Source organism: Dermacentor albipictus, chromosome 6 (genome assembly GCF_038994185.2).
Source record: "Dermacentor albipictus isolate Rhodes 1998 colony chromosome 6, USDA_Dalb.pri_finalv2, whole genome shotgun sequence".
NCBI classification, from domain to species: Eukaryota; Metazoa; Arthropoda; class Arachnida; order Ixodida; family Ixodidae; genus Dermacentor; species Dermacentor albipictus.
This window is the reverse complement of record NC_091826.1, coordinates 111,662,234-111,689,464: the sequence shown is the minus strand read 5'-3', so window position 1 is coordinate 111,689,464 and position 27,231 is coordinate 111,662,234. Positions and strand designations below refer to the sequence as shown.

Below are 27,231 nucleotides of genomic sequence, written 5' to 3'. Positions count from 1 at the left end.
CGAAAGCGTGAGAAGAAAAGTGAAGTGCGGCGACGATGGCTACGACATGTCGGCGCCATAAACCTTCTTAAACTTCGTAAAGTAGTGCCACGCTGTGAAGAATTTAATGCCGCCTCTTCCTCGCGAGCTCTGGCGGAGGACGCCGCCACGTCGCTATTGGCCTAATAGCATCACGTGGGCCCACGCGCCTTGCTTCAGTGCCATTTTTGCTCGAGAAGCGTCTACGGAGTGGCGAGGAGCGCATGTTGGGGCCGTTGCTACGCTCGAGCAGTGTAGGTGGCGCCACGGCCGAGGAGGGAGCGTGAAAGAGAGGAGAAACGAGGAGAAGTGAAGACGGAGGAGGGAAGTGTCGCTACTTTAGAAGTTTAAGGGGTTTTACGGCGCCAGAGTACCGCGCGACATCTGGGTTTGTCTAATGGCAGCGGCTTCTGCGAATCGCGCCCACGCCTCACACATGCGCTGGTTCTCGCGACCTCCAGATTAGCGAGACAGTCACGACACGCTTCGCTACGTTTGCAACGTGCCGCACGAGACTGATTGTCCGCGCCAGCCAGTTATATATGTCGCGAAATGAAAACACGTGTAGAGTTGTGCTCAAATTTAGCATTAGGCAGTACGTAATGGTCGTTGAATTTTTTGTGAAACTCAAGCGCGCTAAAATTTTTTTCACTCACGGCCCTCTTAGTCAATTCTCAAATCAGTAAATATGCTATTTACGCGGATTTCGTTTCAGCGTCTTCGTTTTGCCCGGCGTCGCGAATGTTTTCTTCCCCTACGGCAGCAGTGGTTAAAATTTTTGCCAACATAAAAAAAATACACGTTATCTGCGCTTGTAATGTTTATGGTAGCTTCAGTTTAAACCATCCGTCGTTGCTTTAATCCAATTTTTGTTGTAGTACCACCCAGAGGTTAGGTCTGAAAGTGCCGCAAATTATTGTTTGGAACTGAAACATTCATTAGCAGGCCATCTATATTTTTGCCGCGGGTTCTTTTTTCTTGAATCTGCATTAACACAAAGGTGAGACGCAAGTCCCACGGAGTCCAGTCAACCATTCCTGCGATGAGAGTTTTCCACACGTCAATGTTTACATTACTCGGTATTTTTTTCACTTACGCTAATTTAATTAAGCGGCGAAGAGGCAAGACCTCGACGTCCCATCGTGGGAGGCCTAGGCCTAGCTGACTGAATTGCTGGTGCTCATTAAAGTTCTCTCTCTCTCTCTCTCTCTCTCTCACGCTAATTTTTCTTGTTTAACGCCTGTCGCCACTTGAGTCTCACGAAGGGTCATCCGAATAGCGCTGTCAGCAAAATACAAAAGCCGCCCATACTCTAGCACGAAAAAACTAGCAGGCATAGTTGTACAGAAACGTTTATTTATAGGCTCGAACAAGTAAGACAGGCATAACAGCTACTGAGATGGCACGATGAACTTCCACTTCGTCAGTGTTAACCTAAACCTCCCAACTTCTTCGGACTCGTGGCATTACTCCACGGGCAACTATACTAGTAAAATCTATAAAGGTGAGGTAACCGTGATGGAATAAGTACCTCACACATTACAGTGCGCCTTGCGGATCGCATGATGATCATATAGATAGCAGCCGCTGTGTTAGGGCACGAGCTGAGACTTCAAGCTTGCCCCTCAATACTGCAATACTGCACTTTCTCGGCGATCAGCATAAGCACGATTCCTCGCGCGTGCTTTCTGATATTACTTGCGATGAAACAGAAAGCTACGCGACCTTTCAAACTCACCCATGCTGAGCAGGGACACGGCGCCGCTGCGGAGCAAAGCAGAACGGCTGCTTGTTCTTGTTCCTCAGTGATGGTGGTGATGATGATGGTGGTGATCCTCTGTCATTACTCGCACCCACTACGGGGGATAGGCCAAGAATCGCGCGGCAGGATGTAGCTGAAGGAAATTCTTATTTGAAGATGATGAGTACAAAGTAAAAGAAATACAAACACAATAAAGGAAATTATGCAATAACTAGACTAGTATGCGAGCGAGCAGTCAGACTAACTTAAAGGTGAATGTTAAAACAGGCTACAGTCAAGGAGAAGTTAATGCTAATAAACAATTTAGAGTGAAATGGTGCAATCACCTCGGACAAGTTACTACTCCTTTACCTCCACGATGCTCAACTTGCGGTACGTAGGCAAGTCACAGCGCCTTCGGAATCAGTCGGAGCGAGCTTCGATGTTCTCACAACACCTGTCTCATAACGACGAAATCCAACAGGACCCATAGTCCGCTGGACGCGTTGCTGCTTTCCCCATAATTTTCACGTAAGCATTAAAGCTTGAAATATGAGGTTGTCCTCTGTTACTCGTTTGACTTCGCGTGAAAGTCTACAATTGACGCTTGCAAGCGTTCGAAGACGCTGCCATTATAGCCTCCCTCCTTACTCTATGACTATGAGCTGGAAAACGCATTATTGTTGTCGTTACGAAACTGAGCACGCGAGCGAACTAAAAGCAACGTCGCCGGCTATACGTCACGCGTATAGAACACAAGAACAGAATACAAGAACAGAAGAAAAGAAATGCACAACTGTCGCGAACGCTTCTTTTCTTGATTATTGTCTTCCTCGTATCGCGCGCCCACGAAAAAATAGTGACGCTATTTGAATTCGGATTAAAAGCACATCCTCTGTAGTACAGCTTCTGAAGCAGTCGGAGTAAATGCCCTCTCTTTCTAGACAAAGTGGTGATTTGGGCTCGTCGGCTATTATTCATCGCGAAAATCGTCATTGCCGCTGGATGACGCTAGAAGGGCGTACACGACGCAAGAAGCGGACTGTTTCCGACAGTGGGCTTCGTGGCAACTCAGGCGAATAAAAAAAAAGAAAACGATCAATATGGGAGATATAGCATATTCGCCCAATCCTTTTTTATCATTCTTCTTCACTCGAAAGAAGATGTGCAAGAACTATTGCAGACCGTAGAGGAAGCGGGGAGCGAAATTTATTTTTTTACAAAGACGCGCATATATTGCTCGAAGTCATAGAAAGTATACTTTGTACCTGCCGCTGCCCTGTTCTTGCTATAATTGGCAGCAGCAGAAAGCTGCCGTTCCTGAAGGGTGGTCGCGTGTTCCTGTATAGGGCGGGCAACACACGACAACCCTCCTGGGTCGGCGATGTTCGTAGTTGCCCACAGGCGGCGACACAAGTTTATGCTAGTCTTGTCTTGGCTTCTCTCCAAAAACTGGCTCATACCCACTACGGGGGATCGGCCAAGAAGCAGGCGGTTTCACGTATGTTAATTAGAACTAAAACAAAAACTAAGTTTGCAAAGCATAGCCTCGGTTAAAAAAATGTCACTTGTAAATTATATAATTATAAACGGCGGTTATATAAATTATAAACGGCGGTCGCAGCGGCGAAGCAGTGGGGCAGTGGCGACCCCACCGCGGTGCGCTGGGAGGCGGAAACAGACCCCATTGCGAAGGCCGTAAGAAGAGAAGCGCGCGCACTCCTCGAGACCGGCCGTGTGTCTTCAAGCCATAGTTCAAGCATGATGTCGTTCAATGTCGTTGTGGTTGTCTAATAGCGTCCTCGATTACCTTGCCCCGGGAATGCCCCGAAACCAAAAAGGTGCGCTATGCACCGCGGTGGTGGCGCACTGCGGAGGGTCAACATCGAGGACAAAACTGCACCCCGTGCAGGGTGCTTGCATGCAGCGCCACTTTACCCCTGGCGCGCAAAACGTGCGCGAACACGCGCGCGCGCACATTTTGATGTTTGAAGGTGCTGAGAATCCGCGGAAAGCGCTCGAACCTTGTCAAATGGCGTGCTCCGACATACCTGGTTGCAAGCAAACACCAATGGATATTATAATTAATCCTGACGACCCGTTCACCGAACCTGTCCACTTTCGGTCGCTCTTCACCACATTGTTTTTGGACGAGGTCGATCAGCATGTACGTCGTCTTCGCTGTCAGACAAACTTGAAGAAAGCTCCTCGATTGCGGCAACTACTAGCGCTTCCTTTCTCATTGCCGACATCTCCACTAGCTAACTCCGCCAACTCCGTTGCAACCGCAGCAAACTATCGGGCCAGAGCGTCTGCGGTTCTGCCGTCGGCTGTGCGCGCGCGCGTCGCGCGTCCCGCAGTGCTTGCTGGGATTGCACCCCGGCGCACCGCCGATTTTCTCGGTGGAAGACGGGGCAACGGAAAACCGCTCCAACGGGGTGCGCTTCCGGTGATCTGATCGAGGATAGTCGGTGCGCACCGGTGCGGTTGATCGAGGATGAAAGTGCGCACCAAAGCACCCCAGTGCGCACCGGCGCAGGTGATCGAGGACGCTATAATGTCGACCGTCACGGCGTCACGTAATTTTGGGAACGACGGGTTGCGCAAAAAGGTATTACCGAAGTCGTATGTGAAAATATATATGCAAATAAAAATGGCTATATTGGCTACAAATTTGTTTTTCTCTTTTTTGTGCTTGGCTACGTTTGGGCTACAATTTCTCTAGCTTTGGGCGACACCGCCTTGTCCGACCTGGCAACACTGCTTCACGTTTTTTACATGTTTTTTTTGGGAAGTCTCAAAATTATTGGCGGTTTGTGGTGGTCGTTGTTCTGAAGTGATGCAAGTTTCAAGTTGAGGTCTTCGGATCCCATTAGCAAGGACGGCTGCAACAACATCGCTTTATTGGGGTAAGTGCTCTTATTATGACTAAAGGGTTCCTACTTTGTTGAAAACTATGCATGTTGATCGATTTGAACGGTGCAAACTTCGGTGATTGTTTGGGATTGTCGGGTTCATGCACTTTCAAATATTCACATTGATTATGGTGCACACCATACATTGATACGTTTCGACATGAAACATTCATTTGAGGGATCGCCAACCGTTTGCGCGCAGGCGCGAGGAAGAGCGGGCGCGAGAGAGAAAATTTGGGGGCTTTTGCTCCTAGAATATATGACTGCCTAGGCACTACCGAGGAGGTTTCCTAACGCGTTATAGGCGTTTGTCCGTAGGCGTGAAGGCATTGCGTAGTGGCATTGCCTCCTCAAATAGAGGAGGCCATGGTAGTGGGCTTAGGCGCTGTAAAATAAGTGAAGCAGTGGGCACTGACGCCCGATTTGGCGACCGTTGTGTCGGACAGAGTGTCTCGCTCCTGCGGCGCTCGTCAGTCGAGCGCCGTCAGTCAGTTGTGGCGTCATGGCTTTCTCGCGCCTTACGGCGATGTACCTTGTAAATAACATCGCAGATGTTTCTGTGGGAGCACTAGCGAGCGTAGAGCCCGGGCCGCTTATATTGAAACAAGTCGCGGGACGCAGTAGTGCTGAACTTAGCGTCACAAGTTGGCGGCTGGGCGTAATTATATTTATTCAATGGTGTTTTTTTTACTAATTGTAACAACGTGTCATTATTTCGCATTGTCGGCGTCTCCAGGACACCAAAGCTAGAAACCGAACTGGTCCGTGGGTTGGAGCTCGCCGAGGTCTGCGCGTGCCAGATGTGTCTAAGATCGACTTTCCACGACAGCGGAGAGCCAATTTTTTTTATGCGAACACCCCCTGGCACGCTTCAGCCTTCGCGGCCCCAACCCACGGACCGCCCTGCTTCCAGCTTTGATCACCCTGCTACCACTCGGGTGCCCTGGAGATCCTGCGCTGCCTGCTCTATTATAACTTCAGGTGCTCTTCTGAGGCCTCCGTTTGCCGGTTACATGTGCCCTCCTGGAGCAGCGCTGGTAAAAAATCTCTTGTCGCAACGAAAAAAGCGACCCGTGACACCAATCAGAACATTGCCCCTTCAGACACAGCGATCACCAAATGGGGCGTCCACGCGGGCCCACTGGCTCAACGTGCGGGCAGACAGCGGCGGAGCTTAAACAAACTCGACTGCACTGCGCAATGCCGGCATGTCTGGGGACAGACAAATACAACACACGCTAAGAAACTTCGTCCGTAGTGCCTAAGCAGAGTCTTATATACAAGGAGCAAAAGCCCCAGATTTTCTCTCTTGCGCCCGCTCTTACTCTGCACGCATTACTCTTGCTCTGCTTACTCTGCTCTCTTACTCTGCTCATTGCTCTTACTCTGCACGCCTGCACGCAAACAGCTGGCGATTCCTCAAATGAACGTCTCGTGAGACGGCCCTCCTCACCTTCTAGCGGCGCATCCCCGGTGTCGACACTGACACCTGCACGCATGCGCGTCCCTTGGAGACTGCAAGCTTGCATGTTTCTGCGCTTCGTCACAGGTGTTCCGTGTTCCGTCCTTGCGCTCCGGCGATATCTAAATGTAGCCGCAAGGTGCCCCTCTTGCGTTTGGCACTGTGGCGGCTTTGACAGGCAAAACTTTGTTTATACAACGGAAATCAAGAGTTCATTTTCGTCTTGCCTATCTCTTTCTATAGAGCGTGCTTTATGCCACACTCTTCGGCGGGAGAACGCCCCGTTCGCAAAAAGAAAAAAACAACAAAAATTGGCCACGAAAAGGTGCAGCGCAGAAAAAAAGATTACTTGTAGCATTCGCCACCGAGCCCTATGCGTCGGCGCTCGTGACTCGACATAAAGTGGCCGCATGTGGCGCATGCAAGCTCATGTGTCTAACCACGCTTCAGATAGTTTTGCCTGTCGAAGCCACCACAGCGTATATCGCAAGAGGGGCACTTCGAGGCTACATTCGGATATCGCTGGCGTGCAAGGAGGAAGCGCGGAAACATGCACCGTTCATGAGACGTTCATTTGAAAGATTGCCAGTCGTTTGTGTGCAGGCGCGAGTAAGGGTGGGCGCGAGAGAGAAAATCTGGGGGCTTTTGCTCCTTGAATATATGATTCTGCCTAAGTACTACGGAGGAGGTTTCTCAGCGCGTTGTAGGCGTTTGTCCCGTGCCGGCATCGGGAAGTGGGGTTGAGTTTGCGCTCGGACGCTGGCTGCTGCATGGCGTGGTAAAGCAGGTGAAGCAGCAGTCTAAGTCAATAGTGGCGGATCGTTGCTTTCTCGCGCCTTACTGCGAGTACCTTGTAAATAACATCACAGATGTTTCTGTCGGAGCAGTAGCGACCGTAGTAGAGCCCGGGCTGCATATATAGAAGATCTGGAAGGCAGAGTGCCTTAGCAACTGCAGTTGAACGCAAGGGGCTGAAAGGCCGCCGGTGACGATGACTGACCCAGCCCCAGCGCCGCAGGCGTAAAAAAGTCTGTCCAACACAAAGTTCTGACTGGTGTTGCAGAAGTCGCGGGGCGCGGTAGTGCTGGACTTAACGTCACAAGTTGACGGCTGGACGTAATTATATTCAGTTGTGTTTTTTACTAATTTTAACGTGTCATTATTTCGCATTATTGGTGGCGCCTCCAAGACACCAAAGCTAGAAGCCGGACTGGTCCATGGGTTGGGGCTCGCCGAGGCCTCAACCCACAGGCCGCCCTGGTTCCAGCTTTGATCAATCACCCCACTACCCCTTGGGTGCCCTGAAATCCTGCACTGCCTGCTTTACTCATGTGCTCTCCTGAAGGCTCTGTTTTCCGGTTACATGTGCCCTCCTGGAGAAGTGCTTGTAAAATATCGAATCTATCGTCGCGACGAAAAAAGTGACTCGCGACTTTACAACATCAGTCGGAGCCTTGCCCCTTCAGACACAGCGATCACCACATTGGAGGTTCGTGCCCACTGCCTCATCGCGCTGGCAGCCAGCCGAAACAAACTGGCATGCCCAGGGGACAAATGCATACAACACACGCTAAGAAACCTCCTCAGTATTGCATAGACAGAGTCATAATTGAAGATTTTCTCTCTCACACCCGCTCTCACTCGCGCCTCCACGCAAATGACTGGCGATCCCTCAAATGAAATTCTCATCGATCATGAAACAGCGTGATGGTGGCACCAAGCGATGCCATAGGGTGTTCGTTGTCGGCATGATCATTCTCTGGCCCACGCGGACCGTGTACCGCACGTTCAACGTTGGTTATGTAATCGTGCTTGCGTTGTGTGTTGGTTGTAGGTTCTGTGTTACTTAGTGGAAAGCCGTGAGTAGTGGTGGTGCGGCTTTGGCCTCGGTCAGCTCTGGCAGTACAGAATCTGCGTTGTGTGACCCATGTTTCCTTGAACATGCAGCAGTGATGATTGAAATGTAGAAGTGGCCTAGCGCCTCGGCAGCGCAGTTCCGCAAACCGCGATGTGGCGTTGCCGTACCTGCCTTTGCTTAACGGACATGAGGGATGTGCTGCTCTCTACAAGCCACGTAAATGTGACTGCATCGACCAACCACTGTTCAGCGCTGAATGTGTGGTTTTTATGCTGTGCTTGAAACGAGTGGTGCAGCTGTGCAGCGGGGGTTGTGGAGGAGCAGAGTGGCTTGGGAGCTCCAGTTGCGCGTTCAAAGAAGCGTGCTCCCGTTTTGGTCTCATTAGTGATTGTCGCGGGATTGGGGTATGTACCTTGCTTTGCATGAAGTTTACGATGCTAACACACAGCTTGCTTGGGTTCTTCTGTGTTAGACGTCATTTGCATGACGACTGAGTTGAAAATGAGGCATGTCTGTGTTCCTTGCGTTTGTGTGTACTAAATTAATTTCTATTGTGGAAGTTCTGGCAGTCTTATAACGAAGGGAGTACGAATGTAAATAAACATATTTCTGTGTATGTCTGAAATTTTGAATTACCTTTTACAACTGATAAGCAGGCTACACGGCCTGTGTGAATCAGCTACCTTTTGTTGCAACGCTCTTCTATGTGGTGGACTGACGCATGGTGCAGATTTATTTCTGTACTGTTGTGAAAACCATTTATTATGTTTATTTATGCAGTACATGTTAAGTGGTGAAGCCTGCGATTGTATTGTGGTGAATTATACTAAAATTGAGAGGGGGCCGCTGTCACCCGGCATATGTCCACTTATTAGGCATCCCGGTGTGCACAATGTGACTGAAGACGGCGGGTGCACGATTGTATAATTAAAGAATGCGTATTACGCCCAGGGACAGTGGCCCCTTTCCACTTTTAATATGCTTCACTGCAGTACATTCCTTAGACTTCACCGCGAAACATCGGTGTAGTGAGAAAAAGCTAAATTTAGAAAGCACATATATGCAACCTTTTGTAGCTTGCTACACTACGATACAGGGGTGTTATGTGATGAAGTGCATTGATAGTGTGTCGGGGGTGGAATTAAACATCGTGCAGTAAAGCATGTTGAGAGTGGAAAAGGCACATAGGTTTACACTGTGCTCATTATTTTCAATTGTGATATAATTTGCAAGCGCATCTGCACTCGTATTAAGCTTCACTGCATGGCAATTCTTTGTAGTAATGTTTGACCACATTCCAAATTCGTATTGCAGGGAAGCTTACTAAAGCACATTTGCTATTATGGAACACTTAATTTAGCTTCAGTGCAGGAGCATAGTGTGGATTCATGCCCATGCTTTTGGCTGGGCTGCGCATGCTTTTTCAGAATTGATCCGTATTTTGACATCTGTGTTTCTGCACTGTACCCTTATAGGTTTGTTAGAAATTGCTAAGTCTATTTCTGTAGCCGGACGCCGAAAAAACTATGGAAGGTTAATTATATACAGCTTTCGCTGTAAAAGCAGACACTGATTGAGCTCGAGATCACCTATGCTCTCTGCAGTAAGCGGTGCACACAAGTTCATGCCTATGTATAGTAAAAAAAAATATAGCACGACCAAACAAAATGAAAGAAAGGGGTGTGCTGCATACATACTAAGTGTTAAATGGTGCTTTATCCTTTACCTTGTGTTTTCTGTTTTTGTGCTCATTTTTATTATGCATCCTCCACAGTAACCGTGCTAGTGCCAAACTTGAGCCTGTTAGTTTCAGGTCTTATGGTTGTTGCTAACAGAAAAGTGTGATAAATGAACAAGGGCTTGGAGGCATACAGTCACCTTGCTTGCCCCATGGTGTCGCTCCATGGAAACACCATGAGCCTCCAGACTAATTAGGCTAAGAAAGAAGCATTCAGGATGTGTGAAGTAGGCCTTTTAAAGCTGGCAGCAATGCTGAGGAGGCTTTGCCCATCTGTCCTCTTTGTGTATGCACAAAGATGATTTCCTCTTTGAGAGGGATTGTTTCAGAGGTCGTTACATGACAACAGTATTGGGTGTTTATTAGCAGAGAAGCTTGTTCCTTGCCCACTGTCAATAATCTGTTCCTTCTCCAACGCCCCCGTGAAGTGCCCACTTTTTGAACACAATGTGCTCTCCATGCATGCATGCATTTTCAGCTCATAAAGACTTCTATTACCCCTTGCCTCAAGCTGGTCCTCGCTGATGTCACCCAAAAGGCATTGGGGAGTATGGCAGTCATCATCATCATCATCAGCCTGGTTACGCCCACTGCAGGGCAAAGGCCTCTCCCATATTTCTCCTACAACCCCGGTCATGTACTAATTGTGGCCACGCCGTCCCTGCAAACTTCTTAATCTCATCCGCCCACCTAACTTTCTGCCGCCCCCTGCTACGCTTCCCTTCCCTTGGGATCCAGTCCGTAACCCTTAATGACCATCGGTTATCTTCCCTCCCCATTACATGTCCTGCCCATGCCCATTTCTTTTTCTTGATTTCAATTAAGATGTCATTAACTCGCGTTTGTTCCCTGACCCCATCTGCTCTTTTCTTATCCCTTAATGTTACACCTATAATTCTTCTTTTCATAGCTCGTTGCGTCGTCCTCAATTTGAGTAGAACTCTTTTCGTAAGCCTCCAGTTTCTGCCCCGTAGGTGAGTACTGGTAAGACACAGCTATTATATACTTTTCTCTTGAGGGATAATGGCAACCTGCTGTTCATGATCTGAGAATGCCTGCCAAACGCACCCCGGCCCATTCTTATTCTCCTAATTATTTCCGTCTCATGATCCGGATCCGCCGTCACTACCTGCCCCAAGTAGGTGTATTCCCTTATGACTTCCAGTGCCTCGCTGCCTATTGTAAATTGCTGTTCTCTTCCGAGGCTGGTAAACATTACTTTAGTTTTCTGCAGATTAATTTTTAGACCCACTCTTCTGCTTTGCCTCTCCAGGTCAGTGAGCATGCATTGCAATTGGTCCCCTGAGTTACTAAGCAAGGCAATATCATCAGCGAATCGCAAGTTACTAAGGTACTCTCCATTAACTTTTATCCCCAATTCTTCCCAATCCAGGTCTCTGAATACCTCCTGTAAACATGCTGTGAATAGCATTGGAGAGATCGTATCTCCCTGCCCGACGCCTTTCTTTATTGGGATTTTGTTGCTTGCTTTATGGAGGACTACGGTGGCTGTGGAGCCGCTATAGATATCTTTCAGTATTTTTACATACGGCTCGTCTACACCCTGATTCCGTAATGCCTCCATGACTGCTGAGGTTTCGACAGAATCAAACGCTTTCTCGTAATCAATGAAAGCTATATATAAGGGTTGGTTATATTCCGCACATTTCTCTATTACCTGATTGATAGTGTGAATATGATCTATTGTTGAGTAGCCTTTACGGAATCCTGCCTGGTCCTTTGCTTGACAGAAGTCTAAGGTGTTCCTGATTCTATTTGCGATTACCTTAGTAAATAGTTTATGGGCAACGGTCAGTAAGCTGATCGGTCTATAATTTTTCGAGTCTTTGGCGTCTGCTTTCTTATGAATTACGATTATGTTGGCGTTTTTCCAAGATTCCGGTACGCTCGAGGTCATGAGGCATCGCGTATACAGGGTGGCCAGTTTCTCTAGAACAATCTGTCCACCATCCTTCAACAAATCTGCTGTTACCTGATCTTCCCCAGCTGTCTTCCCCCTTTGCATATCTCCCAAGGCTTTCTTTACTTCTTCCGGCGTTACCTTTGGGACTTCGAATTCCTCTAGACTATTTTCCCTTCCATTATCGTTGTGGGTGCCACTGGTACTGTATAAATCTCTATAGAACTCCTCAGCCACTTGAACTATCTCATCCATATTAGTAATGATATTGCCGGCTTTGTCTCTTAACGCATACATCTGATTCTTGCCGATTCCTAGTTTCTTCTTCACTATTTTTAGGCTTCCTCCGTTCCTGAGAGCATGTTCAATTCTATCCATATTATACTTCCTTATGTCAGCTGTCTTACGCTTGTTACAAAACACTTACAAAACACTGTTGATACCAGTGAAACCAGATTAATGGAGCTGTTTTTTTGTCCACTCCATCCTCGTCAGTTACAATGAGCAGTTCTTTGTTCAAAGAGAAGGCATATGTAGTTGGTCGTGCATAGCCTGCGCATTAAGACCTGTTGGGGTGTTATCACAGACCTGCCCGAGAACCTTAGCACAGTGTCTATATGTAAAAACTTTCTGATGTGTTGATGACTTGTTTCTTTTGTTTCACACTTTGCCGGATAAAGCCAGCAACAGGGTCAACCAGATGTTCAACAGACTTTCCATTAGTTTTCCCAGCCTCTCCTTTACCAGTTCTGCTGCTTGTAGAATTTACGTTTTCTTCACTTCACACTACCCTTCCACCATGGCCACACCTGCTGAACCTATAGCATGCAATCAAAAGAAGTGCTATACATCATGTTGCTCCAAACTCGTGACGTGTGCTATACACCATTTTTTTTATGGGCGCCACCATATTGCTATGCAGTGGCGCCATCTTGGGCAGTCAGCATGCTGGCTTGGGCGAGCACTCCGTCTTGCACAGCGGTAGTTTCTGGCATTTGTTTTCACTCTTGTGCAGTCTGTTTAGTATGATGGGGTGTCTTCTACGCGGGAAACGGTTCTGTGAGATGTACTGAAGTGGCTGAAGTCGGTATGGCCAGGCTTTCTGCTGGTGTTGGTGTGGACGGAGCACGCAGCGCAATGTGTGCGCGCATGTTTGAGCCTACAATCAGCCTCGGAGATCAATTGTGCATTTATGAAAGTTCCATTCACTAATATGACCTTGTTGCAGTATTCTCCTCTAGTTCTAAGCTGCGATTTAGGAGCAATGAAACTTACGCGACGGTCGAAACGGCGAGGGTACCGTTCTGCTACGAACGGAGCTGTGCTGTTATACTTTGACAAGCGTTTAAACTGTCAGCTGCAGATTACGCTGCGTGACCACTTAGTTCAATGGATGAGGTTTCCACCCATGAATAAAATAGTTTTGGTTAGTAACAGCATAGCTTTCAGTGTGAACTACACTTGTCCAGCAAAGCGACCGGTTGCGAACTGCATGAGCAGTGGTAGGTGCTGGATTACAGATATATTTGTTCTGTATAGCGCACGGTCCAAGCATACGGCATCAACGTTTATAGATCTATAAACGTTGTGCGACGTGACTATGTGAGGTCGTATTGCGATGTTAGCCCGTTTTCTCTTTCGTTTTCAAGAAAGAGGATGATAACCACATTTTTTTTCAGTAGTGTTCATTTCGTTCTCTACGATGCACTCACATGTATTACGAAAATTTTGTCCTCAAGAATAGCCATCGCATTCTCTTAATGCGATCCCTTTCATATAATATGGCTTTACAGGACAAAAAGACAATGCTGAAGCACGTAGCTTATATATGTATCATGCTGGTTCACCAACCGCACTGATCGCTGTGTTAAGCAGTGCCATTGGCCTCATGCAAGCAGGCTAGCGTTGACATATAGGGATTTCAAGCCTAATAGACTTGAAATGCGTGAGAATGATGCCGGTGTATCACAAATATTTAGCAGCGCCTGCTGCTTATATGTTTCGTAGTTGTCTTAGGTTGGCCGTACACGAGCATGCGCTCTTACGTTTTATATTTTAGTCCCTACGACAAGCGATCATATAGTGAGCTGATTTACCATTTCATGCTGGCAATACAGAAACACCGGTTCTCTTCTTTGAATTAAAACCGATATACGCAAAACAGTTCACAACACACACTCACACCGCGGTGATAATGCACATCACATGTTTGCGCCCCCAAGAGATATTTCCTGGCAGTGTAGTTAGCGATGCACCGATAGGCCTTCCTGACTACGTTATATGAATGGACATTGCGGAAATTTCACAAAGTAAGATCTAAAACATCTCGAAATCGTTCCGCAGCATCCAGCAGCAATACTTTTAAGCAGCGCCACACCGTATCGCCCAAGCCAGAGAGAAGGAAAGGCTTGCAGTGCGCCCTTTCCTCCTCGCCCGATGAGGTCTATAAGGCCCTGAAGAACACGCTCGTTTATTTACACCCTCATCATACTGTATGAAGCTTTGCATGATAAGTGCGACGATTAACATCTGCTGGTTTTTCAGTTATTCCTGTCCAACTTGCTGGCAGCTATCCAGAGTGAGTTTCAAAGGCAAAAGACTGCTGCCAGACAAGTGCATAAAGCAAGGGTAGCTATAACCACATATGCCACACAAAATGAAGAAGGCCATTTAGTGTACAGGCAGTTTACTTCATATCCAACAAGCTTGGTTCTCCCTTTGTAAGTAGGTAAACTCAACTTGCCCTGAAGATTCTGCCTGTGACAAACTATGTGTCAAATGCCGTGTCTCCTGCAATGCTGAAGATGTGTATGAGATCCTTACACCCTGTAGCGGCTTCTGCGTTGGGCAAACAGGTCACTATAAAAATGACTACCTTTACTAGCATGCTAATAACGTGAAAATAGGCAGAAATTTGGCTATTTATTGGCCCCAAATGCAGGTGCAAGCAACTCTTTCACCAGATGTGTGTTGTTCACAGGAACTGGAGCTATACAAATGCAGATGTATATATGAACAATGGTGTTTAAAAGTAGTGCCTTTAGAGTTCAAATGTATTGTGCAGAAGCAGTGCTACCTGCAGCACTGGTACCTTATAGCCACCATTCATGGCTGCGCCACTATGCAAAGGCGCTATTCTTGAATTAATAATTTCTCTTTATTATATTTATGGTGGCCATATATTGCAAGTATAAGGGTTGATCCAGAAATAAGGTCCCCATCAATTTTATAAATGGACAACATTGTTTGTACTCGTAGAAATTTACATCATTGGAAAGATGAAACGTTTCTCTATTTTTCTACATAATCGCCACCTTTTTCTGTGCACTTTTGTAGACGATGCTCCAATTTCTGTATGCCAATGTCGTAGAACTCTGCTGGCAACCCATTGAGGAAGCGTTTCACCTTTTCTTTAACTTCATCATCACTGCGGAATCGCTAGCCACTGAAATGTTCCTTTAACTTGGGGAACATAATCACTAGGCGTGAGGTCTGGACTGTACAGTGGGTGGGGCATGACAATGCACCCAAAGTTTGTCAAAAATTCCTGGGTTTGACGGGAGACGTGAGGTCGGGCGTTGTCGTGAAGCAGCGTTACACCGGCTGCCATAGGCTACCCAAGCACCGCGAGCGGCGCCACTGCTCCTGACGGGTAGCGCCATCTGTGGCAGAAAAAGTCGAAACTGGGAATATCTACTGCGCATTTCTGCTGCAGCCGCTCGCTTTTTGTGCACGTGCAGGGCCCTCTCCTCGCTTTGCACGTGCGGCGCGTCACAATGTATCGCCTTCAGTGCGGCTTCAAAAAGATCGGCCAGCTATTTTAGGAAAGCCAACTTGTTAAAAGGAGAAAGGCTCGTCAGTCACGTAAACTCTGTGGAGCAGACAATCAACGGCAACGATGCACAGCTCAATGCAAAATGTATTTCCCAAGTGAGCGACAACATCGTGTACGACGTGTGCCTCGAGATGAGTGTCATTCTGTGATATGTTAAAAATACTGATTGTCTATACACACTGCGAAATGAAGCCACGTACTCTCGCTGTTCTTTCTTGTCGAATATGAAGCATATGTTTTAGTTGTTTTGATATGGCAGCCTTACAGTTGTTGTCGTCTACTGTCGGGGACGAACGTTTGCGGCGTGCGAAAAAAAAAATAATTTTACGGCCATGGCATCCCACTGAAAAGCCTGCGAAAATACACTTTTGCTTCGCCCGTTAAAGCATCACCCACTGACTTGGCGGCGAGGCAGCTAAAATTTAAGCACTGGGAAGCCGGTTGAACTGATCACCTCGTTGATTTCGACGGTCGCGTCATGCCTGCACTGAGTTTTGGGAAAGTATCGGCTTTACAGGTGCATAAAACCTGCTGCGCGAAGGCGGTTCAGTGTGAGTGGTGCAGAATTAAAGGCGTGATATGGTATCGTGCGCGTGATGCGCTCGCGTAATTAGCACGCTAGTGAACGCACACTCGAAACAGTGTGCTAGTGTTTATATTAGTAAACGTAAGCATATTATGTTGCCTTTATTTTCGCTTTATAGGGCAGCCTGGAGTATTGTGGCAGAGCTGCAAACTTGGAGTTAGCTTTGGAAATGCGCACCATGCCATGTTGCTGAATATTTGTAGAGGCAAGTTTGGAAGGCAGCTGCATTTGAAAAGTAGTGACAAATGGCTTCACTGTCTCGCGCTTATATTTTTTCTTTCATAGCTGCAGTGGTCGTGCCATGAAAAGCGGAATTCTTGCGTTCGAGAAGGCAGATGCACCTGCAAAGCTGGCATTACGGCTCAGTGCAAGCACACAGATGCGGTGTGCATTTACGTCAACAATAAAGAAGTGTAAATTCATCCACCAGCCAGCCCTAGAAATGGGGCAAGCCAAGCGGAAAGCCAAAGAGACGCTTAGAACAAGATGTCTCGGACCTCTTCCCAAATGAGTTAGAAAAACATTCATGCTGTAGAATGCACTGCTTCAGTGAAGTAACTGCACTAGTACTGAAGGTACGAGAATTAGGGGCTCGTTACGGCGCAGCAGCCCACGACACCGCAATACTTCGGACCGCGCTTTTCCCTTCGGCGGGGCCGCTTTTGCCATAGTGGAAACTCAACTTCGCGCAAGAAGCCTTTTGACAACATTCCCAGCTGGCGACGCGACGCCCCATTGCCTTGGCTCGACTGAATAGCACGGGCGCGCACGTGCAGTGGCCGCCTGCAAACTGGTTGCGCCTGGCTGCGCGGGCTCCATCTATCCCCACTTTTGCACGGCTCACTCGCTAGAGCAGCAGTGAGCGCTGCCGTCGCGCGCCCAAACTTGAGCTTGGGTTCCCTATTCGTCCTGGCGGTTCTTGATAGCTCGCCCGAGTTTTCTTAGTTTTGCACAATAACTGTGCGAGTTGACTGTTGTCCCACGCTCCATGAAATCGATCAGCACTATCCCCTTATGATCCCCAAAACACTGGCCATGACTTTGCCAACAGAAAGAGTTTGAGCTTTGCCACTGGTGACTCTGGGTGATGCCACTGTTTGGATTTTTGTTTCGTTTCGGGACTGAAGCGCCCACGTTCCGCCTCCCGTAACAATGGAGTCCAACAATCCTTGCTTATCTTCTTAACACTGTTCAGCACAGTCAAGGCAATTCTCCTTGTGGTCTGATGTAAATAGCTGCGGTACCCATCGAGCAAAACACTTGTGATACCTCAATTTTTCAGTCAAAGCTCTTTCCACTGTACCATACGAACACCCAGAAATCTGAGCAACAAGTTCACGGACAGTGCTCCTGCTGTTTTGAAGCACTTCACATTGGACCATCTTGATAACCACCTCCGAAACTGACGGTCTTCCACTCTGTTCTTCATCGTGGACTTCCTTTCGACCGGCACTAAACTCCCTGCACCACTTTCAGACATGTTGAACGAACATACACTTGTCGCCATACATCTCTGTCAACTGAATCATATCCACGGGTGCAGTCCCTGTGGCCTGCTAAAAGCGAATTATGGAACGAATGTCGCACTTGGCGGTATCAATGATGGAAACCTCGATATCGGGTAGCTGCTGAGCCAAGAATTAGCCGTGCAGCGAGGCGCAGCAGGGGGGAAGCGAGAGTGGGGGAACAGCCGCATGCAGCAGTGTTGCCGGATTTCGCTTCACACCTTTCTGTGTGGCTTGAGCTCTTTGGCAACCTTATTTCTGGATCAACCCTTGTACATATCACCCATAATGTGTGAAATATGGTTAAATGATGTCAACTATGATAGCCATTTCTAACCTGAAATGCAACAAAAGAGCAAATATAGGCAATAAATTGTAATTCAAAAAGACAAAGACAAGCAGTGCACAGAATAAGTGACAGACTTTCTTTTATTGAAAAAAATGTCACAAATGCGAGTATGCCACCAGCAGTGGATAGAAACTTTCAAGCTTAAATGACAGAGGCAAAACCTAGCAAAATGCTACAATCACACTACTAAAATGTAAAACGGCCTTGGACACAGAAGACCGCGACGTTAAATTGAAGGGAATGAAACGGCAAGACTCCATCCAAAAACAGTATGGCACCACATATCTGACATGGTGTAAAAGATATACAATGTTAACATTGCCTCCCCATAAAAGAACTGAAACAAAAGCAAAAAACATGGAAGACATGGCTTAAAATGCAATGTGCCACGTCTGAAACCAAGAACAAACAATCCAAAAAAGGTTTCATCATGTCTTTCAATGATTAAAATTGTCAAACTGCCTTGTCACTTCTTAAATAATGAACTTACACAGCTGAACAGGAAAAAAAGCCCAATAGCAGGGCCGCAGAAAATGTCGCCAAATATATATACCTTGCTTACCAAGGATACCTCTGGTTTAGTTGTGGCGTGACGTTGCAGAATAATTGTGTATAAGCCTTTCTTGGTTAGAATCGTTTAGCAGAAAGGCAAAAATGACTATTAGAACACTAGGCTTATGCATAGTCTACATACAGAAGGCACTGCTTTCTTACTTTATTTTTTGTTCTCTACTACTATTCATGAGTATTTAAGCACCTTAATAGCACTGCTAACATCCTGCCACAAAACACGAAATTGGGTAAGTTGTGGCATAAAAAAACTTGCAGTTCCACTCATAATGCAAAACAATGATGGACTAGCTTGTGAAATATGCGCAGTAAGGCTCCTTCATGCAGTGTTTGTTGGAGTGAACACTTGCCAATGCAAGTGAGTAATCTCCTTTAGAGAAGTAAAATAAGTATGAGTCATATTTGTTTGTGGTAGTTGTGCTTCCCAGTGATGAAGTGGAAAGACTACTTTTCTTCCTCCTCTTTCATATCTGGACTTAGCCAATGGTCTCTATCAAAACAACTCTTTAGCTTCTTACTGCTGAATTCATTTTGGTTTTCTCATATCTATAATTGGCCTACCCATTGCCAGGTCTCAGTGTGCTTGAGCAAAACAGGATGCCAACTGTCCCGTCCAGTATACATGAGAAGCCAAGCAGTAGAAGATTAATGAAGCAGATGCACCAAATCATTGTCATTACTTGTAAGAAGAGAATGTAACATATGGCTGCCTTCACAAGTAGAGGTGATGTGTTAGAACCTGAAGGCCTGGACGTCAGCTCTATATACAGTATGCAGACATTGAGCAGGCGGTAGCCAATCATGGCACCTGTTGACTAGATCGCACTCTTCAGGATCAGTATTCACCATGGCTGTAGCTTCAGCAGAGTGGCTGAATGTAGAATTATGCACTGCCAACCTTTTGGTCGTAAGTTCGAATCTTCAAGGTACAATGAGAACTTTCTTTATTTGTATATTCTAGCAAGAAATTTGGGAATTCCAGTGACAACACCAGTAGACATAAGAACCAGGGGAATGAGCCCATAGCAGCTGTTGCTGTAATAAAAAAGACTGGCACAAGCACAAGAATTGAGACGGGCACACTACATGCCTTTGTTCTGCTAGTGCTCCACTGCCTTGGTGCTACAGTTAATGATCTCAAATGAGTTCAACGAGCAAGAATTTAGCCCAGAATAGATATTATGCTTAACAGCTGTATCTAGTTATATAATTTGCCTATGCAGCTGTATATAACCCTGTCCACACTTACCTAAACCACATGAGTGGCATCCTGAAAAAAGAAAAAGCTTTTGATATTGCTATGCAGAAAGTGCATTTGTTTCGCCCTAACAATACATATACATACTGCACATACTTGCATTTGGTATACATTATCACCAACTGTTAAGTCACCTTACCTTGCACCAAACCACTTCTGCAATCATGTGTGCTGGTCTGGGCTTTACCCGTATTTCCACCTGTGCAGTTGGCAAAAGTCTGTAGCCGTTTACTGTTAATTCATTTTTCAAATGTTTGGTTGCCTTAGAGGCTTTGACAACACTGGCAAGCCTAAAACCTGGGGCAGGCTTCGCGAAAGGCCACCAGTACCGCCTCGTTGCAGACTGTGCTGAACATCCTTCTTGGCTCAACTGACTAAGAACCCAGATATCTTTGCTCCAAAGCGGCTGGTGTTGGCGATGCTTTGATGCAGGAAGAGGCTATTGTCGCACAAAAACCTTAGGCCAGAAACCAATCTGGCACCGGTGGAAATAGTCTTTTCCAGATGATAGCCTCGCAAGGCGCATTTCTTCAGTAAGTTTGCACGGTGTGAATGTGAGTGGGATTGAGCGAAGGTTGGCTATGGTGTCAGGTTTCTAGTCTGGTGATGGTGGGTAGATGTGAGGTGGTTGGGGAAAGCATCTGCAGTTTGTTTTTCAAATTACTCAGATGTGCACTGAAGAACGAGCAGCATGTTTTCAATAGTATTACAGTATTTGGTTCATCCTGTTTATAGCCGAGAATGTGTGTCGCAGCTTAGCGAGACCTGTGCATTCAGATGATGCACAGCGGTCTATCCACCGGTCTCTAGCAAGTTGCTTAGCATGACATCTTGCCTGCTCAGTCTTGTGCAGAACATTGATCAGGGTTCTAGCTGTAGTTCAGGTGTCGCTCCTTGCACTGTGTAAAAAATGCATGTTGCTAGCGATTCAATACATTCACATTCTGCAGAATCAAGTGCGTCACGGAAACGTTTGAGCCTTCACAACTGGTGCCTTTCCTCACCATGCTCGATGCTCTATGGCCACTTGGAGGTAGCCTTTGTATCTTTGTATGTTTGGCTTTGTGCATTTGTTTTCCTGGAGCAACAGGACAATGGGTTGGCCTTCTTGCTGAAACAGCTGACCCAATTAGGTCGCAGTAACGCTCAAGCTGCAGCTTCCGCTGCATACGGTTTGGAGTAGCGGCCACGTAGAATGATTGAGGGAGGCTAGCAATGGAGTATTGTTGGGGTTGTGGATTTTGCAGTCTTTCAGAATCTGAGGAAAATATTCTTGAGCGAAGATGATTACGATTATTGAATGAGGATTTGGAGGAGCTTGCCATGCTGCTCCATGTACAATGCCATCCTCGGTTGTTGCTGCTGGTATTGCTATTGCTGTTGAATGTGAATAATGTTATGTTGACTGTGAAGTTTTAGCTAATTTGCTGTGTTCTATGGGAACCTGTTCAAGCTTGGCATACAGAAGTGATATGGCTTTGTCATTTCCTTAAGCACAGTATGACTAAAGGGTGCACAGCCCTCAGTGGGCGGTAGCTGTCCACTGGTGCAGCCTCTTGTGGCTTCTTGCTCTGTTTCACTTTTTGGGGCATTGAAGAAGCGGACTTGCAAGTTGTGGACGTACTATGAGAATTGCTAGGCTTGGAGGTGGCTGACTGCAGGTGCTGCCTGCTTTCCCCACCTCCTCTGGCCTTCTCCTGCAGCTTGTGGCCCACATCTTCCCATGCGGCTCATCTTCAAGTGCAAGGAGGCGTGCTGGGGGCAGTTTGCTGCTTGTCCAGCTCCTCAATTTGACATATGTCTGCTAAGGTTACTCTCAGTTCTCTGACATATTCTGTCATCATTTCAGTACGATGTCTCAATGCACTGCAGTGGCCGCGTTTCCATTTGGATTATACAGACACTGTTTGCGCATAGCCCTTCATTCTTAATGCAAAGGTCACAGAAGTCTTCTGCTTGTGTGAGCAGCTTGTTCTGTCTGTATCATGCAGCATAGTCACTTGACTATTGTCCAGTGTAGTCACATTTGTAGGAGTTGGAATATGACTGTGCAATGATCGGCTACACAGCCGTTGCTCTGTGTGCTTTTTTCAGTTCTATCTTGCGACAAGTATTTTCTGGGTATTTTGGGTCCGTTACAAGGTGTCCATCTTCAACGTAAGTGTATGAGAAGCCACAGTGGGGCAGTCTTCAGATTCGTGTTCTGTGCCCCACTTTGGTCAAATAGGTGGGTACATGCGTATGTCTTGTTTACAACCAGTACCGTGGTATCTAAAGCATGGCAACACTCTGGGTTCATACGGTGACACAGGTGTCACCCAACCACAGTACTTCACGATACGATGATGCCTAGGCGTCGGGAAAGTGAGCAGTGCTGTTTAGCCTTTAAAGCACCAAAGGCAACGCATTTGGCTGCTAATATTGTGGCTGTTTCTGAGTCCAGTGCTTTCACTAGGGATTTGGCTGTTTCTATTTGCATGTTACGCACTACGCCTCAACACATGCCTTTGGTAGGCTGCTGCTACACGACTTCAAGAGAATTATCTAAATAAAATAGCTCAAAGTGCTGCGAGTTGACGGATGCAACTAGCGTGTTGCTGATTGTAAGTGGTTACGGTAACAGTGTTGGAAGTTTCAGTAGGCCAGGTTGGGCTGCAGTCGTCTTGTGGAGGCTGTCAGAAAATATCTTTGACATGGCCTGTCTGGCTCTGGGCAGTACAGAGAACATGTATTCTTCTAGCCTTTGTCATTCTTGTAGGCGTGGTGGACACCCAAATGCCTTTGTCTAATGCAGTTGGGTTGCATGTAGACCAGCTGCCTTCAGGTAGCATGAGCAGGTTTATTGACCAGTTGCCTTCACCCAGAAAGATCATGTACTTATGACGTCTGTGGCAGAAAACATCTTCCAAATCCGCTACCAAGGCTTGTGAGTAGTGGCACTGGCTAACAATCCCAAGCTTACTTCTAGTAGAACACATAAATACCCAAGAAAGTGGATGGGGGAACCGCGCCATGGTAGCTCAGTTGGTTAGAGCATCACACGCATAATGCGAAGGTGTGGGATCGTTCCCCACTCGCGGCAAGTTGTTTTTTCATCCACTTTCATTGCCATTAATTTATCAGTTCCTTAATTCAATTAGTAAATGCAAATAATTTCCCTGTGTTTTCCTTGGTGTCCTTGTTTGTTGGCTTCTCATGATATCATCAATAAAAATCGGGGCCCTCAGTTAACCTTTTTCTTCTCATGCAGAACAACATTGTTTTCATGCTCAGGAGGGTCATTTGCAATTCCATTTTTTGCTGTTAGTGGAGACATCATGCGCCACTGTTGCCCTTCTTGCATTAGAGGGTATGTGCCATTGACTTCCACTGGCCTTGGCATGTTGCTCTCTGAAGTCTAATTGTTTGGCAAAATTCATGCAATATTCCATGCACAGATCACACACAAGCCATTGTTTTCCACTCAGTTCTAGGCATCGTTGTCACACTGCACTAAACATTCGCAAAGCAAATGAAAAACAAGATAGTGTGCACAATTGTTCTAGGATTAGAGTTACTGTATTATTACGCTCCTGGCAAGAGCACACTTGCATAGTGGTTTGTCTTATTGTATTAGAACCATAACTATGAATGAAAGCCACGACCCATGCTTCCAAGAGCTAGAACCAGTGCAACATCAGCAACAGGTGCATGTTGAAACTACTTTATCTGGGGCACGCGGTGATGACCTGATTAACAAAATAAACCCATTTGAATAACTTAACAATGGTAGATTGCTGCTTTACAATCAACAGAATAAGTGCCAGGGGTAGCTTTTCTTAGTACACCTTGCTGCAGGCCGTACAGTAAGGGCACCTAACAAAACACGTACGTACAAGGCAGCAAACTTGAATGAGAAAGAAAAATCCTTCATTAAATAGTGCATAGAAAAGATGGTAGCAATTTCAGAAGCACTTGTGTGTGCACTCGTCCACATACAGAAGCTACCAAGCTGTGCCGATGCAGTGCACGGCACGCTGTTATCACCATATTTGTTTATCTGTGTTAGCCTCCGTATCAGTGCCTTAGTGGTGGCTTCTTCACATTGCATGACTTGGGTCACGTGACCACACTCGGTAAATAAAGGAGCGAGCAATGCATGAAATACAGATATGCACTTGTTAACTTTTGAAAAAGTAACGCCCGATTTATAGCAGCCAATCAACGTACGAGACAAAAGGCGCCGCTGTATGTGCTCGAATGTAAACATCCGGCTTGCAAGCGGCGTCCGGCATGTTCGTGGTGCGGTGATTAGATTGTTGGGCTGCCTGTGCGAGTTCATCCTTGTGTGTACAGTTGTCAACGAATGGAATGCGACAATGCGACTATGTGTCCTTAAACAGATTTTGTGCTCAATCATGGTGTACCAAGAATCGCTGATACATGGCTGCGTGATTAAGGTAAGAGAGGCTCAGACTCGTGTTTCGCTTTCAGTTACTTGCCTTCGTACGTTCCGCCGCGTCAATATGTGCCGCGGATAAACAGCGCTCGCAGTAGTGTCTTTCATCCACTGCCGACTGTACGTAAATCTTGTGCCCGGAATCACTGAAACATGGTGGCCGCATTAAGGTGAGAGGCGTCCAGATTCATGAGCAACTCGTGTCCTTTCAGTTACTCTCTGTAGAGGTTTTGCAGTATGATATGTGCTGCAAAGAAACAGCACTCGCAAGATTGTGTTTCTTACGCTGACAATTGTAGGCATGTCTGTGGGTGCACGGACCTTTGCCTGATGACGTCTGTACTTTTACTCAAGACATAATAGGCGCTTCTCTGATAGCAGGCGGCACGGAAGATCTCTGCCGCGCTTGACAGTTTGATGAACATATGCTTTAAGAGAAAGTAGTGCTTAAAGTAGCAGTTGCGCAAAAGTGCGTGACACCGCATGTGATGGTGGACGTGGGTATACACTGAGAAGCACGAGCGGCATTCTCGATCGATCACTTTCAGATGTTCACGGCACCTGACGTGTCGGTTGTCTACGGATGACAATGTTACTGTCAGATGGGGATGGAGAAGAAAAACCCGCGGTTGACAGTCGTGGCTTGTAGTTTCACTATACGTGTATGCTATGTACCCAGAAGCCCCAGACTCAGTCGACTGAGCTGCCTAGTATAGCTTTTTGTATTGGGCTCCTCCCAAATCTTGGGATAATAAAGTCTGATTCAGATGGCCACACCTCACTGCATGATCAATTTTGTCGCTGCACGAATTTTCTGCACAACGGATATAGAAGACACATCATAAGTGAAGAGCAGTCATGAGGACAAGTGGACTTGGAAAAGCTCAAGTGGGAAACAAAAGATGGATCTGACTTCATTCTTTGCACCTATCCCAGCATTGTGTACGACCGGTGATCCGTTTTTATCTCATTTGACTCTTCCACTAGGTTGAGTATTATTTCGAAGCCTTCAGAGCACACAACGCCCTGCAGCTCACCGCCAGCACAGAAATGCTAAGCCCTTACTTTCGGAGGTTCCTCTAATCCTCTGCATTTAGCTGATTTACTTTTCGTAACATAAAAAGATGATACTAGCTTCCTTACGTAGCACACTTCTGTTTGCTATTTCTTTTCACGAGTACTGTGGTAAGTTGTAAAGACATAAGAGCAGCTGAAAGCACTGTCATCACCTTCATTGTCTTTTTGTAACTTTAACATGTCAAAGGCTTTTCATAGCTTTCATCTGCACCATTTGCCACATGTACCATGCTCAGAAATTTTTTTAACTGCTGCACTCTGCTGTTCTAATTAAGTCGCATGGAAAGTGGTGGTACTAGACAAATTACCCTCTTGTTTCACTTGTGCCACACAATAGCTGTATTGTATAGCACCATCGTGAAGCACATTCCTATGAAGGCCTCAAAAACTTTTTTACTCCACCAACACAAAACTGATGATAGAAGCCAAGCGCAAGCATGACATAAACTTCATTTAACACACTCAAATAATCCATTCCACAATGCTTGCCACAGGTCTATCCCGGAACAGTGGCATCCCCACCAAACTGGTGGCAGCAACTGTCACCTACTTCACACCCTTGCTCAAGCTCCACGTGACAAAGGAGGTAAGAGGAGTTCAGACTCTAATGTATGCTTTCATCGAGCGGTCACGAGAGAGAGAGTACAAGGAATACAGAGGGAAACGCAAGAGTAATTATTTTTACATTGTGTTATGAATGCTTACAGCAGCAGCACTATTACACGAATCTTCAAAATTGATAGCAGGAACAGAGCATGCTGTAGTGAATATGGTTGCAGTATAAGTACTGTCAAAGTGAATTGACTATAATCACCCGAAGGAGTCTGCAATGTTTAACATGCCACGCTCGCTGGCATGTCCCATGAACTCCTGCTGTTTATCCATCGTCTATAGACAAGGCCAGCTGGGAAGATGGGAAGCCCAGTGCTAGTCCAGGTTATCAACAGTGGTGCCTCCCTGCCAAGCAATGTCTTCACGTGACATGAACTGTGGAGGTGGGCGGGACTCAGACTAGCTCACCAAAGCATCTGTAGATGTTTCTGGACACGGTGCCGACACATCTGATCTTATGTTCGAAATACCATCTGCTTGCGCCTCTTATGCGTCCTTTCGCTTCCTCTAATGGCCATCTTACTAGGTTTGGTGCTGTAATTCTTGGCCTTTGTCGCAACACCTTGGTTGGTAAAACAGCCTCTTGAACATGTCACAGAAGTATGTGTGCCTGGGTGCAAGTAGTCGCAGTGGACCTGGATCATGAGGATAACACCAAATCAGAATGAATTGGAGTGCCTAGTTCAGTCTATTGTTATCCGAGAAAATTACACAATCAGTGCATTCTACCAGTACTAAGCTACAGGGCTGAAACTTGGTGGATAACAAAGAAACTTGAAAACAAATAGGACCTTGCAATATGTGGTGGATTATACTATTACAGGTTCAACATTACTACGAGACAAGAACTGTGCAGTGCTTATTAGACAGCAAATGAATGCAGCCAATATACTGGTTGAGAGTAACAGAAGTTGAGTTGGAGAGGTCATGCAATGAAAAAAGTAGACAATGAAAGTTCTTAATTTAACACTGTCTCCCAAGGGGAGGGAAACATGGTCAGGGGCAGCAGAGGCCATAGCAGCATTGTACTATTAAGAAATCTGCAGGCATAGTACCGAGTTGGATAGCTAGAGATCACTGTTACCTTAAAAGTTTTCCGTACAAGAGAACCCACTGTTTGTACAAAAAGTGTGAGTAATGTGGTTTTAAAGGTGTGCAAACGCTATCACAACTCTGTTGTTTTTCATTTTTTATAAGTTTTTGATTGGACAGTACATTGCATCAGCTCCCTGCACATCGTCCTCTTTCATTGTTTCCAGTTTTTCAAACGACACTTTCTTTGCCACTTCCGCAGCGCATGGCATGTGTTGTCGTTTTCTTGCCTTATCTAGTCGTGACAACTTGGGTC

At 46.4% G+C, this 27,231-nt stretch overlaps 1 protein-coding gene and 1 long non-coding RNA gene across 7 annotated transcripts in view; one reads left to right on the top strand and one right to left on the bottom strand.

The window, feature by feature from the left end:
- The window catches only part of LOC135913307 (uncharacterized), a 568,389-nt gene extending 566,573 nt beyond the window's left edge, over positions 1–1,816 (bottom strand). For all 6 annotated transcript variants that reach the window (XM_070541258.1, XM_065445900.2, XM_065445902.2 and 3 more), the window contains exon 1: positions 1,757–1,816. In XM_070541258.1, the coding sequence (XP_070397359.1) occupies positions 1,757–1,760 (4 nt within the window). In that variant the 5' untranslated portion in view covers positions 1,761–1,816. The remainder of the gene's footprint in view (positions 1–1,756) is intronic.
- Positions 1,817–4,554: 2,738 nt separating this feature from the next.
- Positions 4,555–27,231, top strand: part of LOC135913309 (uncharacterized) — a 36,548-nt gene continuing 13,871 nt past the window's right edge. Inside the window, exons 1-2 of the long non-coding RNA XR_010567959.1 lie at positions 4,555–4,668; positions 25,766–25,857. This is a non-coding gene — a long non-coding RNA (uncharacterized lncRNA). The remainder of the gene's footprint in view (positions 4,669–25,765; positions 25,858–27,231) is intronic.